We start from the raw sequence: 20769 nt of genomic DNA, 5'->3' as shown, positions 1-20769 counted from the left end.
AATGATCGACTCTACTGCAGCTGAACTGTGGATTTTTAGAAAACATTAAACTCTGGGAGGTCATTGCAGTCAAGAATGGCAAGGATAAAATAATCTATCATTATTATTATTATTATTATTATTATTATTATTATTATTATTATTATTATTATTATTATTATTATTATTATTATGTCGTCTCACCATTTGGAGAGAGAGAGGGGAAGTGTGTGTGTGTGTGTGTGTGTGTGTGTGTGTGTGTGTGTGTGTGTGTGTGTGTGTGTGTGTGTGTGTGTGTGTGGGTGTGTGTGTGTGTGTGTGTGTGTAACAATAACATCACAGCAGTTAGTTACGTCTTTATTACTTTCAAACTGAAGTGTCCCACTGCTTAAACTGCACAAAGTTAATTTATGATCCAGAAACTGATACACAACTCGAACTCTGCACAAGGATGTTATAACAGGTTTTTTTTTAACCACGTTTGTGTTCACAAAGGTGCACACTTGAATTACATATCAGGTCAAAATCTGGGCCAAGCTGGAAGGTCAGGGCCCACTGCTAAAACATTGATTTAGCAGAATCTTTGTTTCTCTCAGATATTTGTTTGTAGTCATGACATCGCCATTGTTTTGGATCATTCTGTGTCTGGACATTCCTTCATCACATGGCTAGACTTGTCTATTGCTGATGTTAGGTCTGTAGCCCCCTCCAGTGTTCAAATAGAAACAAGACACCTCGGAACAAAAAAGAAATAATATATTTTTTAAATTATATATATATAAATAGATATAGATATAGATATAGATATAGATATAGATATAGATATAGATATAGATATAGATATAGATATAGATATAGATATAGATATAGATATAGATATATAGCTGATGATTTTCACTTTGGATGTGTTAGGCATAAAAAGTTGTGGAAACTAAGTTGCTGAGGTGCATATGTTGGCCCTGATTGTCCTGGTGTCTGTAACAGTGAGTTGATTCAAGGGGGGGAAAAAAGTTGGATATTGCACTTTGGAAAGTGGCTGGTGGTGGGGTGGGGAGATTAGGGCACTTGTGTGTACTATATGTACGTATAAAGGAAGCAGAGATAAATCCTGGTGAGTTAAGCGAGACTGCAGTATCATGAATATTTTACTGTATTTCTAACCAGTGCTCTCATTATAAGTCACTTTTGCCCCATTGTGACTGTCCACGCTTAAACATTTACATCTGTTTCCTGAACACATTTCTCAGTCACCAATTAAATGTGAAAAAAAAAAACCCATCCTGCGGCTGCAACAAAAACACCAGTTATACTGTAGATGACTGGTGCCAACAAAAAGAAGCATCACGCTTAATTGACTTTATTTCAGTGCAACATCCATCTTCTATATGGCTTCATTTAACTCAGTGGTGGAGAACTGGAGACAGTTTCAGCAGCTATTGGGCAAAAACAGAGTAACCTACATCCTGGACAGGATATGTTCATCACTGGGCAAACACAAAGAGACAGTCACATTCACATCTAGAGGCAACTTATGTATGTTCTTTAGAGTAAACCTTAGGAACTGGACAAAGTCCATACGTACACAGGGAAAATATGCAAACTCCACACAACGGGACCTCTGAACTTAGACTGAACCCTGGAATAATCTTGGTGTGAGGTGAGAGCGCTAGCCACTACTCCACAACTCCACTACTCCACTACGCAGCCAATTAGCGACTGTAAACTACAAACGAATACTTTTGCCATGTGAGAGGAATCTGGAGAAGAAGCACACGTCACAGGGAGAACATGCAAACTGCCAGATTTTTGGCAAGCGCATTAGCATTAAAATAATGCTAATTAATTAACTAATTAAATTAATGAATGATGACAACAACAAAAAATAACACCATTATTATTATTAGTAGTATTATCCAAAAATCAGTAAAAAAAAAAAAAATCTTATCATGGGAGAGTCATTCATTTCTCCTGGGGAGAATCTCAACAATAATCTATAGAGCAGCTGTATTTATGTCAGAATTGACTGTGTTAAACATGTTTGTTTCAAAACAGTAAAAACACAGATGTTCTGGAATTAAACATTACTTTGATCGTATGCAGGTACATCCCTGGACTCATATCCTGGAAGCCATTGTCAGAGAATATTTAGATTTTCGTACCACTGAAGCGTGAGATATAGCTTCCACTGACTGTCAGAAAAGCACATTATATCCCCTCGAAGGGGCCTAAGGCTTAATCTGACCTTGATTGTTATACGATGCTGTGAGGACAGCAGTTGTTACAGCAACATGTATCAATAGTTCCACGTCAGTCAGAGTAAATTGAATTCTTCTCACCACTGTTGCACGGGGTAGGATGTATCACTGAGCTTTTGAAATGCAGATTAATTCAGTGTCATTTAGACTAAACCCAACCGGCATTTGAACAGTATATAATTGTATTTGCATGTTGGTAATGTGTGAATTTTCAGTTTTCTCTAAAGAGTGTCAATTACAACAGTAAAAATGAAAAAAAAAATCATTTGCTCAAACTTTAAAAATCATGTTCCTCTTTTGTTGTTGCCTCTTTGTTAATTCATGTTCCTGCTTCACGTTACTGTCTAGATAGAGCTGCTCAGGCTGGTTAATCTAAGAAATCATCTGACTGTCTAGATAGGGCTGCTCAGGATGGTTTAATCCAAAAACAGTTGGAAAGTATTTGGATCAGTGTGATAACTGCAAATAATATATGTAGCACAACAAGGATATTGTATGTTATCCCCTTCCCCCCTCCAGCCCTCCCCCCTCCCCCCTCAACTTCTCTTCTCTCTCTCTTTGTGCGTTCCCCCCCGGTCGTGTACGGCAGCCATGCCAACTTCTGACGGAGGAGGCGACAGGCGGAGACTCCAGGTCTCTCCCTGTTGCAAGACCAAAAACTGTTCTGACTCCGAAGGCTCTCAATCACATCATATTGTTGGCCCAAGCTGCCGAACAGGACAAGGGCAAAAAGAAAAAGAAAAAAAAAAAAGAAACTTAGAGGAGTTTTGTTGTTAAGGGGAAAGTGACAAGACAGTGTAAGGTCACATGTGTAGAGAATTATGTATCACTGTTTTCAAAATCAGTGCAAGAACATAGAAAATGTTCAGCCTATTATATGCAAGCATATGCTTCTCATCAATATTTTGTGTGCTTGTCTCTTAGTATGATGAAATATTCTATCATCCACAAGTAAATTGGAAGCATTTGTCTTCGGGGTGCTCTTAAAGTCGGGTTAAATATTTATTTTTCCCCCTTTCTCTTGCAGTGCATAAATGAAATTCACCACGAATACAAACAAAAATAGCTCTTCTAATAGAATTCCAGCCAGGAGGCGGATAAGAAATATGAAGCAGCTACTGCACACTTCAATGCATATTCCAGCCTTCAAATAAAAATCTATCAGCTGGATAAATGTGGGGTACTGTAAATACAGTCAGTGGAATTATATTCACTTAAGGGCGTGTCTACTGGATATTTTTCATTCGCCATGAGTGAACCTGCAGCCTGCATGAGGTTTAGCTGCAGAGTGGTTCCATCTAGTGGTGGTGTTCACAGATACTCAGTTTCCTTCCCTCTCACATATTCTCTTGTGTCACTTAGTTTTCTGTAAGTCCATTTGTGGCAACATTTGATGAAAGGGATCGACGCGGAGGTGAAATTGAAAACCATCTCTGATGAGTTTTCTGCATCGTTCGCCACAGAAACGCAGATTTCGACCGCAGTGTTCCATAAAATGTTACTGTGGTTCACTGGTCGCTTTCTAGAGAATCTGACAACCTCTAATATCCTCCCCAATGTTTTCCCATGGTGTTACATTCAAGCAATCAAAGAAAAGAAAAAAAAAACCCGGAGATTTCCAAAGTAGCTTGTGCTCTCACACCACCCTGAAATAACATTAGAGTGGGCAGCCAAGCATTGACCAGTGGCCAGAGGCCCTAGGGCAGAACAGCATGAATCCACAGATCAAATCGTTACTACATATCCCACTTACCTGTCAGAGGCGGTTAGACAGAGGAAATGAATACGGGGGGAAAGAGATGACAGCACGATAGGCAAAGGGGAAAGATTGAGAAGCGGTCTCCTCTGTTTGGGGGACTCGATAACAGCTCGAGGGTTGCTGTTGCTGTTGGTTTTTTACCCCCACCCCCCCTATCACCGCTAGAGATCGGGCGGCGGGATAACAAATTTATCCACAGACTAAATTTAATTTCCTTTGAAAGAGGAGAACGAGGAACACATCATTCTGCTTTTTCTGTCTGCATGCGTGACGGGCTGCGGGGTTACTGGAAGCCGTCTTGAGTAATAGCAGAACGGAACACTTTGATAATCACTCAGCGGTTCACTTCTAAAACTGTGTTGACAGTGTGTGAGAGCGACAACTCACTTCCAGATAGTTCTATTTCTCTCTGATTTGCATGTTTAAAAAAACACTCAAAGGTCAGTTTATATTTATCATTTATATTTCACTTTTTCATCATTCTAATTGGAATACTTAGCATGATAAATGATTCACTTAAAAACCTACCAAAAGTATATTAGTGTAAACAACAGACCCAGAGGTTTATTCGAACAACGTGACCTGAAATATAAGCTTGTGTTTACTTCACCGCCTTAAAGAAACAGCTTATAAAGCCACTTCAACAGCTATGTTGTGTCCATTCCCTTGCTTCTGTGATATGTTGTTGCTGTTGTTTTCAGCCCTTCCCGGACACCTGGGATCCTCAGATGGGCAGAATGGGATGTAGTGAGCCCACGGCCGGGACTGAAGACAGGAAGATATGCCAAACGGCAGAGCGTACACCTTTTCTCTCACTGAGATGTTGCCCGTGTCTTCAAAATCTTCTTCCTGGTTGAAGAGGCCACGTTCACGTTTGGTCCCTGGATGATGAGAGACGAGATGTTAGCAGAGTGGATCTCTCGATAAAACAGTGTGCTGAGTAGAGGTGTGTTGCTGCTGTCGTGCCTCTTCTGAGTCTATTAAAAACCCAGAGAGGAAATGTTTTCTCAATGAAAATATCCAGGGGTGTCAAACCCATTTTAATTCTAGGGGCCATATAAAGCCCAATTTCACCTTGAAGTTGATAAATTAGTTTCATAATAAACTTTAAATTTAAACTTTAAAGTTTTTCTTTGTTGTGGGGCAGAGTATACCCTGATGAAAATGCCTACATTTTCTATTTAAAAAAAACAAAAACAATTGCGATGGAAAATGTAAATATTAATGAAATTTTATGGCGCAAAATACAGTGAAATATTCCAAAAAATGTCTGTTTGCATTATGCATGTTAGTTTGCTATCTTCTATGGCAGCACCACTGATACCTTAGCTGTTGTGTTTTGTCTGCCACTCTGCCAGAAATGTGTTTGTTTCTTTGAAATTTTTGCAATTTGCTCGATGGTTTGCCGGGCCAGATTGGAGCTTAGGATGGATCATCCAGTAATGTTCAGTAATGACCAATTGTAAATGTGTTATGTAATAATAATCTGTCTTACTAGAGATTTTCATATTGAATCAGATGTTTTACTATCTGGCAAACTACATCCTTTCTTGTCTTCTTTATAGACTCTTATATGTTTATCATATTTTTTTTATTGTCCAAGTAGCAGTATCCCGAATACAAACCAAGGAAGAGAAATAAAAGCCACTTGGCCTGTCACAATATAAAAAACACAGCTATCACCAATGGTATAAACAAAGACTCACATCCCCTTTAAAGCAAATGAGAGCGGAAATTAAAACAGCAATGACTGATCTTCATAATTGTACCTCTGAGATTTTGTTATGACAAGTCAATAACTGAAATAATTTACTATATCTGCGACAACTTAATCTCACCGGGAATTGTGTTGTCCAGGAAGAAGCCAAAGCATCCTCCTATGAACATATGGGTGGTGAATAATATTTCCAAAACTTGATCAAGCTCTTTGACACCTGGAGACAAACACACGCAAGCTTAAGATGACAAAAAAAAATATAAATCTAAATTTAAATCTGTTTTCACTGTTGCCCATTGACCATACCTGTTTTGAGGAGTTCGGGGTTCTTCCTGATCCAGTTTGGAATTACAAGTGCAGAAAACAGAGAGAAGCCGAAGACAAAAATATTTCGAGAAGAATACATGTCTGTGGACTGCCAGATGAAAATTGTAAGCCACGAAGATTTTCAAGAAAACAGCATTCACAAATAGTGATAGGGCGTACTAGATATCGCCGTTTACCCGCAGAGTAGATATCCCCGCCGCACTGATGACTCCGAACATGATCAGGAACAGTCCTCCGATCACAGGGGTGGGAATGGTCGAGAAAATAGCTCCGATTTTGCCGAGCATCCCGATCAAAATCATGAAAAATCCACTCATGAGAATCACTCTTCGACTGCCCACCTGCCACACGAATAAGCATACTTATACATCAATTCTCTGTTTCCTTTCATTTGGCCTTTGCAACGCCATCATTATGCATGTCTTACTTTAGTGATGCCCAGTACTGCAATATTCTCACTGAAAGAAGTGGTGCCGTTGCCTGTGCCGAAGGCCCCTGCCAACAGAGAGCCGAGCCCTTCCATGCCGATGCCCCGGTTGATGGCGTGCTTCGGGGGAGGACAGGCTCCCGACAGCCTGGCACATGAGTAATAGTCACCCACAGACTCTGCCATGGAGCATATTAGTCCAGCCACAATGCCAATCACGCCGGCCAGGCTCACGCTCGGCGTCCCCCACTGTCCTGTATGCGGAGCTGGAGATTACTACACTGTCCGCAAACACGTTGATTTGCATTGTCAACTCACCAGGATAAGGCAGCATAAACCAGGGGGCCTCGCTCAGGACATTTCCCTTCATATCGGTGCGGGCCAGGTAGCCATACTGGTTGCTCTCCGATGGTAGAACGTTGTAGATGGTGAGGAGGTAGCAGACTAACCATGAAACTGCAATGCCCAGCAGGACCTGGCCAACATAATCAGTCGATATCGGCATGAGCGTTTACTGCATCCATCAAACCTGGATTTAAACTATAGACAATAAACAACAACAACACGGGACATTATCAGCTAAAACTAAAGGGCACCAGAAATCATGAGTGGGCCTGCCTGAGCTGAGGTTATATATTTGCCCGTTGAATAAAATCATACAACAGATTCTTAAATGGAGAGCGCAACTATCAAACTGCCCATTGCCTTTGTTTTGACGCGCCCACAGGAGGTCTGAGGAACAATAAAGATTTGACAGCCACTTATCTAAAACAACATGGTGTGAGAGCAGAATTTAATGCGATGTAGAAGACTTACAGGCATGTTTTGGAAGATAAAAAACTTTGATCTGTGCAGTTTCTTAGTTTTGCTGTATGCTGGAACAGGGATGGGTATGGAGCAAAGGTACTGAGAGAACAGGATGATCAGCGCTGCAGCCCTGTGCGTGCGACGAGAAAAGCATAACAACATCCAAATTACTGACTGAGCTAATATGTGAGACTTACTGGTCATGTAATCTATGAATATATATTTAAAAAAAAGTTTAATCGATTGGTCTCCTGTGCTCAGAAGTCAGTGTTAAATCAATAGCACATCAGCGGGATTACTCACATGGCAGAGATACCCCAGTGGCTTCCGGCCTTGTCGCCAGCAGAGTCATACAGTGACAGGCCTATAAGAGAGACGGTGGGGGCAATTGTTAAAGGGCCAATGAAGCGCAGGAGGAAACCGATGAGGCCTGAGAAACCAACCAGGATTTGAAAGAGTGAAGCCACCATGATCGAGCCCTGCAGCTGTGGACAGGAACACACAACATTTGCATGGATGTCAAATCACTCTCTTTTGGGAAAGTGAATGAATGCGAGAGTGAATGGGACTAGATCAGAAAGCCCACACACTCACATATACACTAATCATGAGCCCCAGAGAGGAGCTGCTTTAAGCCTTTGTTGGCTTTTATCGGAATGGACGCCGACTTTTTTTTTCTGTGTTGGTCTCACTGTTCTCATGCGGGACTGCCACATTTCGATGAATTCAGGGGAGGAGGCATTGACCAGCGTGGCGTTGTGTGTCCAGGCCGGGCATTCCCACTCTGGCAGGGACAGCAAGGCGATGACAGGAGTCACCAGGGCAAACGTACCACCCTGGAGAATGGGAAGCCTATAAATGTGACATAAACAGACGCAACTCAGTTTTTAACGATTTCCAAAGCTTTTTTTGTTCACAATGTGTAAAGATGCATAATTGAAAAGCAGAGCTCTTCTTGTGATAATTGCAATCCCCAAACTGAGTCGTAAAAATGTGTCACTTCATGAAATAAATAATCGCTTTTCACTTCACTTATTGCTTTTTTTTTTTTTTTCCCTCATGAGTTCTTTTTAATTAAAAAAAAACAAGATTTACTGATATTTAGCACATGTAACATGAAAACACCCTTCTATTTTAAATATTTAAGGGTTTGATCGGATTGACCCGTTATCACAGCTCTCACCTGACACCAAAGCTGACTTGCAGGACGGTGCAAAGGCCGGACACGAAGAAAAGGTTGTTAATGAGGTAACTCTGGGTCAGATTGTCGTGTTGCAGGCACAGACTCTCGGACAGAATGAAAGAGATGGAAATGTTCCCCCCAAAAGCTGTCAGGTAATGCTGCACGGATGAGAAGCGGTGAGGAGATCAAAGATGGATTTGAATGTTTTGAACAAAAAATAAATAAAAAATGTTCACACAAATCTGATATTTATACCCTGTCCTGGCCTTGAATATATGTATATGTGTAGAAAATATCCATATCGCCATAAATTAAAGTTGAATTGACATACAAGGGTGTTAACTGTTTGTATTTCCTCAGAGACTAATAATTACTTTTGTGTATGTCTCTAAAGTTGGCAGTGTCTATTTATATTGGAGTCATTAGTACGGTTGCCAATTATTCACCCCCCCCCCCCAACCAGATAATATTGTGCACTTAACAGTTTGTTCCACAGCCACTGACAGTCATGAAATCCAGTTTTTATGGCTGAATTTGCTTTCAAGTGAACAATTTTCAATGAAATTTACATGGCACAACTCCCCGTAAAGCTGCAAGGTATAAACTACCTCAGGTTCCACAAATATTAAAGTCTTTATCTTTACCTAAATTTTCAAACTCAGTTGCAGGGTGCTTGAGCTGATCGATAATGGGCAAAAGCAGGTTACATAAAGACACAGACAAAGACACATCTGAGGGCACGTTAGTAAAACTATTAACCTCAAACACATGGATTGTGGGAAGAAACTGGGGGTACCCTGGGAAAATCCATGCATGCACAAGGAGAACATGCAAACTCCGCACAGGAAGGACACTAAGCCCGACATCTACTTCGTCCATAGACATTCATAGTTAGTCCTAACTGCCTAAGATTATCCCCCGTTAAGACAAGAAAGATAAACTTGGAAATGAGCAATTTTAGCAACATCTATTGCTTTACGTTCATTGTTTAGTTGAATTAGGGTCAACTGTGTTTTTTTCTCCCTAAAGTTGCTGTAAGACAGCAATGGAGTACATTAAGAGTTACTAACTTATAGCATAGTGCAGCGTTGTGACAACATTCACTGATTTCAATGAAGCTCTATAGTGTCACTTTCACTGCATCGATGTGCAGCCACTAAACCAATGAGGATGTTGTCGAGGCTTTCGAAAACATTTTGTGTCTCATGACACAGATCTGATGACACCCACCTGAATGGCCAGGAAAATACAAAGGTACCAGGGAGGGACATCTGTTACACAATATGTTGGTTTATTGAGGTCTGGTTCTGCGACGCTTTCGCCTTCACAAGTTTTCGCATCCTTTGCTTTAAAATGGCCGTTGAAATCTCTGTCTTCCTCGTGCACCTGCGGTTGAAATAAAACATGCAGATCCAAAAGAAATACAACAAATGGAAATACGTCGTTGGAAATGCCAGTAAAAAAAAAAAAAGGCTTCTTGTTCCTGAACAAAGAGGTGATTAAATCCCACTTGTCAGAATACGAAAACCCTTTTCTGTTAATCATACTGGGATCATTCAAACACCTACTTTCAGATTAGCAGACACAGAGGAAAGCAGGCATCTCTGTCATTGTGCTTGATATTTGCAAATTGCAATTCTGTTATGTGTCAAATTGAAAAACATACTCACGTCAAATGCAAGATTGTGTTCTGAAGCCATTGCAGATTCCACTGAAGCAGTGATCTGTTCCAACCAGAGAAGCAGGGAAATCTTGAAATGGCTGCAGACAAACACAGCGGAAGAATGAGGAATGAGAATCCTAAACGGAGGTGGGCCACTTTAAAATGGTCGGACTTTTAATCATTAAACATGATCAAGTGAGTCATAAAGGTGCGTTCTGAAGAAGGTGGCTTCCTCGCCCGGAATTTGCAGCGCACACTCGTAAACATTTTGAGTGGACTCAGGACTGAGTAAACACAGGTTTGTTTAGACTCCCCTTTGCATGAGCGTGAATTCCTCACTGAGCAGATACACAGTTCACTGATAAGATACGACTGATAAGATATGCAGAACACTGAGAGTTTGTTACCTTTAAATGAAATAGTTGCATAATATTCATTGCCCTCTATAGTGAAGACCGGACTTCTTTTTATATTTATTCCCTCCACCAAGGACGTTATAAAATCACCTGTGTTTATTTGTCAGTCTGTTAATAAGATATCTCGAAAACTCATGAGCGGATCTTCATGAAAATTTGCACACAAGGTGCATTTTCATAAAAGGATGAACTCATAATTTCCCGGTGTTGATCTGGATCAAATTCTGGACCCTAGATCAGCTGTGTCCAGGTCTACCCTTGGCGGAGGTCAGAAATCCGTGATTGCTCTTGTTGCGTCGGTCAAAAACGTAATAAAATCATCGGCGTATATTTGTTCGTCTGTCTGTATGTCTGTTAGCAAGATTACGTCAAATCCGCTGCACGGATTTTGGCGAAATTCTCACCACTGATCGATATTAGGCCATAAAAGACTCCATTAAACTTTGGAGGTGATCTGGAGCCAGATTCTGGATATGGATTTCATTTCATAGGCGTGTAAGTCAAAACTACATGACAGATTTTCACCGAATTCTCACCACTGATAGATGTAATTTTCGGCGGACGTCAGAATTCTCTGATTGCTTGTTTTGTTTTATTTTAACTTTGTTGTACTGTACTTACATGTAATGCTGCCAGAGACTGAGGCACGTCTTCAGTTTGCACGCAGCACGTCCTCCCGACTTTAACAATCAGTTGACAGGAGAATAATGGGAAGATATAAGATAAGGAGATTTAAGCCTTCAAAGAGAAAACCCTCCCTCCTTATTCAGAGGAGATAGTGAATGTGAGGGCTGATAAATGTGTTGTGGCAGGTGCAGCAGCATATCTTGGTAAAATTATCAGATGAAAACACTGTCAAGTCTCCAGTTTATATTAAAAAAAAAAAGAAGAGAAGATCCAAATGATTACCTGGGCAGCAACAGGGACTGATGTACCAATGTACAGCTTCCCCTTGTCACATTTGTGAGGGTACATGTGAGCGGTGTTTATTACCGGGTCAATGTAACCCAGACTCACTTGCTTTTCCTGTCTCATGTCAGTGCAATCCACGGCTGTGTCTCTTCTATCAAAGCCGAGCTGAATCAGTGACACAGGCAGAAACAATGTCGCCGGCCGAGAACCAGGTCAAACTGACAAACCACGCAACTTCCACGGAGGAAACGGGAACAAATGTCAACTTCACGCGCATGACAAGTCTGCGGTTTGTTAACATGTACTGGTTCGTTTGCAAAGTGCTGGGCACTTAGAGAGTCGTTTATATTCTAAATAGCACTGTTTGTGGGACGCCACACTTTTAATGCCTCCTGCTCCAATGGAGCAGATTGCTAACTCTCTGCAACATTTCTATATGCACTGCCACTTTTCTGTTATTACCAGGCAGGTTAATTTTTTATGTTCTAAGTTGAGAGCGAGGCTGTTTAGAGATTTTGTAAGGGGAAAGGACGTTCTTATTTAACTTTTATGTGTTCATAAATACACAATAGTAGTCCCTTATTTGATTGCTTGGGAGTGTTTATGGAGAAAATCATTTGTTTGGGGATTATTTCTTCCTCATTTCATGGAAAAAAAACCTAAAACTTGCTTATGTTATGCTTAAGTGACTCCAAAAGCAGTTTGTGTTGAGCAGTGCAAAACAAACAAACAAACAAACAAAAAAAACTCGACAGGTGAATATGTCCAAGGAGACAAACGTTTTATTACAAAATGCAAAAAAAAAAAAAAAAAAAAAAAATACAAAGAACATAAAAACGATAGATGGAGTGTGAGGACTGGTTAATTACTGCAGCATATGAAGACGGAAATCAGTGCTGATAGTGATTCAAGCAGTGGATCACAGCAAGAGCCAAGTTGGCCACATTCAGTCTACTTCACAGACACAAGGGGTCAATAGGGAAAGAAAAACACAGAACACAAAGAGAGGGGAGAACATAATGCAAATGAAGGAAAAGACAAGTGCAAACCCCCACGTTGTTCCTGTTTGCAAAGTGTTTTCGGAAAACAAGTGGCCTCTTGTAGGAGCATTGGCTGGTCTCCATGCATGGTCTGTTAGTTTCCAGGGTCAGTTAGGGAATAGTGGCTGTTTCCTCTTGTTCACTCACTACATGCTTTTGAGCTCATGCAATATGTACGCTTCAAATAGCTTCTTTTGGGACACATTTTGAGGAAGTAGTTGATGTTGCTGAATTCTAGCTGCTTTCGGACGGGCTCAGAATTAAGAATACGTTAAATTAAATGAATAAGCACTTACTTTATGTCTCTCGTCCCGCCCTCTTGTTCTGTTTGTGCTTTTCCACTCACACCAGTGTAGTGTTCTATCTGTGTCTATTCCAGTACACTACACATCAACAGGATCACTGCATCATCCCACGCTGAGCGATGTTACAACATTTAAAGAGTGATGCAGCCTCTTTACAGTCACACCTCGGTAAGCAGCGGCGTGACGAAGATTTGCGATCACATTTGTTTTCGCGCAATGTCCAATGGCGTGGACTAATCGTGACACATGCAGGCAGGAGAAGGTGCGTTGCGGCGATGCAGACGCAGGGGTTGAAAGTAGCAGAGAACATTCAGTCAGCAGACTTCGCAGCGCATGAAGTATTTGTTGATGCGACAGTCTCCGTACAGAGGGAACACATCGGGAGCACACATCCACCTGGAAGCTCAACATACATCACTCTGACTACAGCAGACACTGTGGCCTTCCTTGTTTTTGTTGGTCAGATAGTTCCTGTTACATAAGAACTTTCTGAAAACATATTTTTATGATGTGTAAACTCCTGCCAAAGATGGAAACTCACTTCTGTTATCTTATCATAGACCTCATGATATTTTAATACCATGCAATAACGTTTTGTGGTCCTCTTTTGGAGCGATTGTGAGCAGAGAGACATTTGCATCTTCCTGGCCGGCTGCAAATGAATGCCCCAATGGTTGATAATCATCTTGAAAAACAACCAAAGAGCTTTAATAAGAGTGTCTCACTCAAAACAAAACAAGGGTTAACATTTCAATTTTAATGCCATACTAATGGATGAACAATGAGGACATTGGCAAGGCATTCAAGGATATCTTGTAATTTATGAAACAGATTGGAACACGCCCACCTGAACAATCGGAAAAGACCTTGTCAGTGAAAACAAAGATAAATTCAAAGATAAAGGCAACACACACACACACACACACACACACACACACACACACACACACACACACACACACACACACACACACACACACACACACACACACACACACACACACACACACACACACACACACACACACACACACACACACACACACACGCACACGCACACATAGAAGCAGGCTTTAAGTTACTGATTTCATTTGCATGCATATTAACTGAACACATGTTACACGGAGACTTATTTTCCAAACTAGGTAACATTTTGTAATCAATTTTCTGAAACGGCACAGAGTGAGGGCCAAAATGTGTGACTCAGAGGTGAAATCGAAATCACAACATAGTGGGACTAACTTACAACTGGCAAAATTGAGGCGAGCACAAACGCACACATGGGAAGTGGGGAGTTAAGGAGGTGCAACTGGCGCAATGAAGGGTGAGGGAGCAAAATAGGAGGACAAGAGGGATTCAGGAAAAGCACCTAATTGAAAGGGGAGTTACTACGGCACACAGTCGGCTATAACTTAAAACCTCAATGTGTGAAAGCAATACACATGACAATGCCACAAACCTGAAACCACCAGACCACAACCATTGAGGATACACTTCTCACACGCCGCTTCAGCTTGCATAGCCTTAAATTTTCATTCAGTTTTTAACCACAAAAGATGCATTCAACTACAGTTTTGTCCATTGATTCTCTGAAGCCAGATTCTATCCAACTCTCTCTGAAGGATTCATCTTCCTCTTCAGCCTGACTCTTGGCCATTTCTTCCACTGTAGGTTACTTTGCGAGGTTACCTTCGTCTTTACTGCAGACACAATGTTCGAGTTCAACATTGTAGGTACTTGACCTACGGTACATATGCTATCCGTCCTCTCTATCGATTCTGTTGTAGCTGTCTTCAAGGATATACAGCCTTGTTTTGCCCTCTTCTCAGGCCTTGGCTCTCATAAACAGATGAGTGTATTGTCTGGGGTTTTATGGGAGCTGTTCTTTTCACCTTGGGAGAGTCCGGGATGTTCAGTCGGTCTGTGCCTTCGGGCTGTGTCGGTGTGTTATGAGATCTGATCTCTTTGCATCGAATGAAGGGTTTTCATTGATTCATCCTTCTGAACTCGCTCATCAACACAGAGGAGCATCACATGATTTAACAGAATTTCCACAACACTCATGTCCTTGAGATATTTAAAAACTTTCAAATACATTTTTTGAATGTTTTAAAATAAATAATAGACTTTTTATGTAATAAATGAGGTAAATGCTGACTCGTGTATTTTTAAGAGATGAAAAATAGTAAACTCCTTAAAATAGAGAGTGCTTTACTACCCCCTGTGAATCTTGGGTGCCCCCCAGGAGGGTCAGCCCCCTGGTTGGGAATCCCAGTTTACCATAAAGAAAGTGTCCCAAATGGCAAAATCCATCATTCCCAATTCAAACTTGATAAATTTTTGCATTTTCAAAAGTTTGCATGTTTCCATAAAGAATGAAACTTCTGCTACAATTATGGAAGATACCAGACCCATGCTTGTTGCGCAAATGTATTGGCAAATGTTCAGGATACACTGATGACACTGCCTAACATGCATGTTTGCTGCCTTATAAGCAGAACAAGTGTGACAGATGTCCATTCGGAGGTGATCCAGACTCAGTGGACAGACTGCAATTAACACGATGTGGGTAATGTTGGGGATTTCCCATTGACTGGGTCTTGAAGCATACATCATTATGACCTACTATTGGTCTAATGCAATCTGCAATTTGGAGCTCCGACAGAGGTCGAGCTTCAAACCAAAAGGCTTCATTGAATGTCACCGGGAAGTCACCCTTGAGGCTCCGTCTGAGGTCAGTATAAGTTGCTTAAGCTTTTCAATTATTGACAACCTTTTAAACCTTTGAACCTCAGGGAGAATTTGGACAAAATAATTACATTTCTGTCTCACTGCTGTCTTCAGACCACCTGATGCTTATCGGCCCTGTGAAGATTGTTTAACATCAGTGTCAATTTAACCAATAAAAGGCAATAAAAGGTCACAGCAGTGAAGATGCTCTGGGGCAAGGTCTTTCATCTTTAATATCTCGGGACAATGAAATATAAGAGACTTGTTAAGATATTGCGCACATAAGAAAGAGTGGCAAACCAGTTAATTACAGCTTTCTTGCATCTTTCATTAAAAAATGTGACTGCGTAAGAAAAAAAATTGTTGAGAAAGTTGCTCCAGGAGATATTTCACGAGTGAATTTCAAGAACCTAATTCATACTTGCATTCCTAATTGGCCATCCATCTATCTTCTCCATCCACTTGACCCTGGGATTTCAGGTTTTGAAGCCGATCCCAGCTGAATTCGTGTGATATTTACTTCCTGGACAAGTCGCCACTCCATCACAATGGACCTGAAGAAAACCCACACATCATATGCACAGAGATTCCACAAGAAGAGACCCCGATCAAAAGGCTAATGTAGCGGCACCTTAACCTATTTAAGGTGCCGCTCTGGTGAGGACAGGTAACTTGTTTAGAACACGTTCAGAGGTAACAATGAAATTGGTAAAGCTTCAGAAAAACATATGCAAAGGGTGGGAAAAAAAAAAAAAAAAAAAAGCCCAGATCAAATCAGGGTCAGCATCAAATTACAAGAGGAAGATTAATAACACAGAAAAGTTGTGCTAATTTCAGATTTAAAGGAGTTCTTTGAAAAGTAAAAAAAAACAACCAACCCATTTCAAACAGTCACAGACCTGTCTGTGAAGTCAGAGTGAAGCCGTAATAATGTGCATTTTTCATTTATTGCTCAGTATAATGGATCTTTTTAAATGCAATTTCTGCTTCGGTTTGCTGTTCCTATGAAGAACAAATAGACCATGAAAATGAAACACTCTTCTCTCTGGCGAGTGCTTTCATGTGACGTATTGAAGTCATATTGTCAGACAATTGGAGCAGCCACTGCAGTGAGCAGAGAGGACAGGGTGCAGTCTGTACGTGCTGGAAATATCTATCATGTGTAAGTATATGTAATTTATGTGCAAAATATGTATAATCAATTACTCATATCCAGCAATGCAACGAGAACACATTCAGGTTTGTTCATCAGCTTGGCTTCACAAACGTTATCAATCAATTAATTGCAATTCGGAATTGAAGCTATGTATGAGGTATAGTTTGTAGTAAGATGTCAAAATCGATATGCAACCTAAGGAGAGCACAGCATATGCAGCAGTACCATTAAAGTTTCATTGACTGCAGAGGTTCTGTGCAAAAGGTTGGTAAACATCCTCACTTGTGGAGTGGCCAGTCTTTTGTTGTGTTTTGGGAGATGAGAAATGGATGATGAGGGGCAGTGGATGTAACTTCATCGTCTGTTGTGCTGTGATCCTTTAATGAACAGGCATCCGTTTGGACTTATTTTACGTGTAATAATCAAGAACGTGAAAAACTATGAATGTTCTGAGGTTGTCAGAATTACATTCGTCCATATCAAAGAAAACCACCATAAGCCACAAACCTGGTGAAGTTACAATTTCGAAGGTTGCCACTTTTGTATGTTGGTGAGAATGGATCTGCCCTCTGCCAGTAGCCTCCAGTGTAATGCTTTGGAGTTTGGAGAAAAGTATATACATCTCCAAGACCTGCAGATACACGACAGAGAAAAACAGTTCAGCTTTGGAGATTTACAAACACGGAAGTCTGAGGAGGCACAGGGGGGAAACCATTCACATGTAGCTGGTTTAGAAAGGTTTACACAGCGGCAAAGTCGAAACAGACACATGGGGTGGAAAACACACTGCTAAAAGGTTTATAATGAAAATTCAAAGTGTATACACTGAGGACTTGTATTTGTCTGTAACTCAGTCTAATCGCCATGGAGAGAACACATATGGGCTTGTTTTTATGAGAGGACAGACTGATGACACACTGAAATCTACAAAATTGATGAGCTGTTTATTTTGACATCAGTGTTTGTGTGTTTTTGTCCATGACTCACTTCAGAAAGGTGTCGTAATGTGCATTTTTCAGTTTGGTAACATCTGAATGAAGATCGTTGCTTTGTTTTAATTCAGAGACGAGCGCTCGTGTCTTAAATAACTAATGATGTTATTGCTGAAACTTTAACTTTGATCACTTGCTCAGTCATGACTTTTTAATAGAGGGCCATACATCATGATAAAGGAAATTGTTTCTTTGTTGTTCCACAGCACATCTAACACTAGATTTATTTTGAACAGACACAACGACAGAAGAGGAAATAAAAAAACAAAACAAAACAAAAAAAAGACTATTTGGACTGATATGATGCTTTTCTGACTTCTATTTTCCTGAGTCTGTTTGGCTTTTTATTGTATTTTTACTGTTGAAACAAAACAAATAGAACAATGTAATAAAACAATTGAAAAGGAAATAGACTAAAATATACACGAATCTGTATTCTTCTGTCCAAAACACCTTTTCTGGTCAACAAACATAAACTGTGCAAAAAAAGTGCACTTTTTCCGCCTTGTTTGATTTTAACGTCTCACACTGTCTCTGGTTTCAGGCTACTTGGCTTCCTCAGCTCATGTCTGATTGCTGCTTCCTGTCCTGATGTGTTTCACCTGTGCCTGAGTGTGTGATTGTCTGTCTGTGATTGCCAGTTCATCTGTGTTGTTTCACCAGTCCTTCCAGCTACCGTCCTGTGGTCCAGGTCTAATGTTTTTGACCTTTACCTGCACGACCACGGCTCTGCTGCAACGTTCTCCAAAAAGAGTATTTTTCTCACTACCTGCCGTGTCCGGCCTTTGAGTCTACCCTTCACTTTCTATAACAGTACACTGAGATCATCACTTTGTGTAAATAATTGTAATTTAAACTGAAATAAATAACATAACTCAACATAAACAAATCTATGTTGCACAATGGGAGACATATCATTCTCTACTATTTACATCGACTTTGCATGAACCTTGATGGAGAATGACACATGTTCCACTTACAGTTAAACTATTCAGTTTAGGAAAGTCTTTCTGACGCATTTTACCAACTGTGCTCAGCGCAGCGTTGAAGTCGCATCATCCCTTCACCTCATCGCTTTCATTACCACATCTCAGTCGAGAGCTAAGGTCATTAAAAGTGAGCTGGACGTATCACTCTGACACCCTCCGCGGCTCATGTCACACTGCCTGCACACATGATGATATTGTTACCAATTGGTGTTATTCTGAATATGATGCAGTCACAGAAGTCGGGAAACTGGGTTATATAGCCAACTATGATGTCACCATGTACAGTCTGTCCTCTGACAGCTAATAAAGCAGAAAAATTTACTGCAGAATAATCACAAGCTTAATGAAAAGACCAACGAATACCCAGTAAACTGTTCCCTCAAGAACACTTGGAGTCACCAACAATGCAGTGAGTATCACACAATCACTTCACCAACTACTCTCACTGGTGCAGTAACTTTTATTCCTCTGAAAACAATACTTTTTCCCAATTTCCATTTTTCATAAAGACTGGCCTGGTTGGCCCCATTCATGATTTATTCAAATTTATTCCTACCAAGTTGTCTCGTACTTTTCTCCTAAAAGACCTCATTAGAATCTTCATCTTTACTCAGATCACCGAAATGAGACAATCTGCATTAATAATAATAAGAGAAAACTATGGGCAGTGGCATTAATGTCTCTACTCAGATTCCGGGCTTCGCTTCGAGGTCAGTGTGCTAAAGCTGATTACAAAACCTGGATTGTGTGCAATATTACAACAGAGGAAGTGACAATAAGTGGAGAAATCAATAAGAGTTTTCAATAATTAGATGTTTGTGTTCACTATTGGGGAAAAAAAGAATTGATTCAAATCCTGTATACCACAATGAATGTGAGCTGAATTCTCTTTATAGAGCAGCTCATCATTCTACACTCCTTCTGGGTCCTATACAGAATTGTATTGAAGAAGCACCGATGCTGCTTCTACTACAGTGCTGCTGATAACAGTCACATGTGGGATACACATCATTAAATCTCTCAATCACCCTGTTTGATGATTTCTTGTAAGAACCCCGAGCCGCTTTGTAATGACACCTGTATGGGTCATTTAAAGCTTCATTTCCCGTCTTTGCTGACTCTCCTGCAACGCTGTTTGGTTCTACTTAGCTTGCTATCCTGCTGGAGTATTTTACAGAGTTTGTTGAATATTCAAAATGAGCAGAATAGAGTAACATCGTGGCTTAGAGGGCTACACACAGCTACAGACGGTACACAATCTCTGGGTTGATTATCAGCTTTGTTTGGGAATATGCAACACACTTGCAAATGATATGGTGAAGACTTTAAGATGTGTCCATCTTTATGATCAGAACTCTTCAGCTAGACATGTTTTTTTCTTTGACTGAGAGATTAAAATGTGGAACTGAAATTTATGGCACTCCATTTTAACTGAGATATGCAAAAATCGCAAATGATAACCTCCAATTCGTCTGAAGCTTCAGCCTCAGGTTTCCTCTGGAGATTTATCAGATGTTTACTACACTTCAGGTCTGTCCATTCACTGAAAGCAACAGTTTGTTTTTTTAATCGAGCCTACAGTTGCTCCGATTGTGATTACGTGGACCAAAAGATTCAATACTGCTACAGCAACTGTGTAGACTTTGGATTCATTTCTTACATTGAAACAGCCAAATATAAGTCCTTCATACTTGTTTATAGTATGGTTTCTATCTTCATTCCACAGTTAAACATGTGATCCTAAATCTGCTCGGAAAATGTGACGCCTATTTTACATTCCTTTCTCACTGATTAAAAAAAAAAAAAGAAGATGATTGCTTGTGCGTTCATGAGCTGGGTGAAGGTAGCCGATAAAGGTCCCCACTCTCCACTGGGTGAAATGCTACGCCACTAAACATTTTGCTGTATCTCAAACAATGAATTTTCGCAGCAGAAATACCATCGTCTGGTCTCACGAGGTTGATTATATCCCAGAATTAGTTGTTTAGAAGTCCTCATTTAAAAGATTTCCAAAGATATGTTGGGAATACATTAGATAGAGTGCTATTGCTTGCTGCATTACATTTATAAAACATTTTCACCTGTCATTAGGATTACATCACACTTTAGGTG

General features: G+C 40.4%; 1 protein-coding gene across 1 annotated transcript; it reads right to left on the bottom strand.

Moving 5' to 3' along the window:
* Positions 1–4620: 4620 nt before the first annotated feature.
* LOC308126599 (solute carrier family 23 member 1-like) lies at positions 4621–11508 on the bottom strand (the record flags this gene model as incomplete). Its single annotated transcript, XM_080491100.1, has 12 exons — positions 4621–4874; positions 5832–5927; positions 6017–6125; positions 6214–6378; positions 6465–6718; positions 6783–6939; positions 7281–7401; positions 7575–7756; positions 7964–8123; positions 8455–8612; positions 9685–9840; positions 11443–11508. The coding sequence occupies 12 exons, from the start codon at positions 11506–11508 to the stop codon at positions 4621–4623; spliced, it is 1878 nt and encodes a 625-aa protein (XP_080347226.1).
* Between the last annotated feature and the right edge of the window lie 9261 nt (positions 11509–20769).

This window comes from Lipophrys pholis (assembly GCF_963383615.2).
Source record: "Lipophrys pholis genome assembly, chromosome: 21".
Taxonomy (NCBI): Eukaryota; Metazoa; Chordata; class Actinopteri; order Blenniiformes; family Blenniidae; genus Lipophrys; species Lipophrys pholis.
Note: the sequence above shows the minus strand (reverse complement) of the source record. Positions and strands in the feature narration are given on the sequence as shown.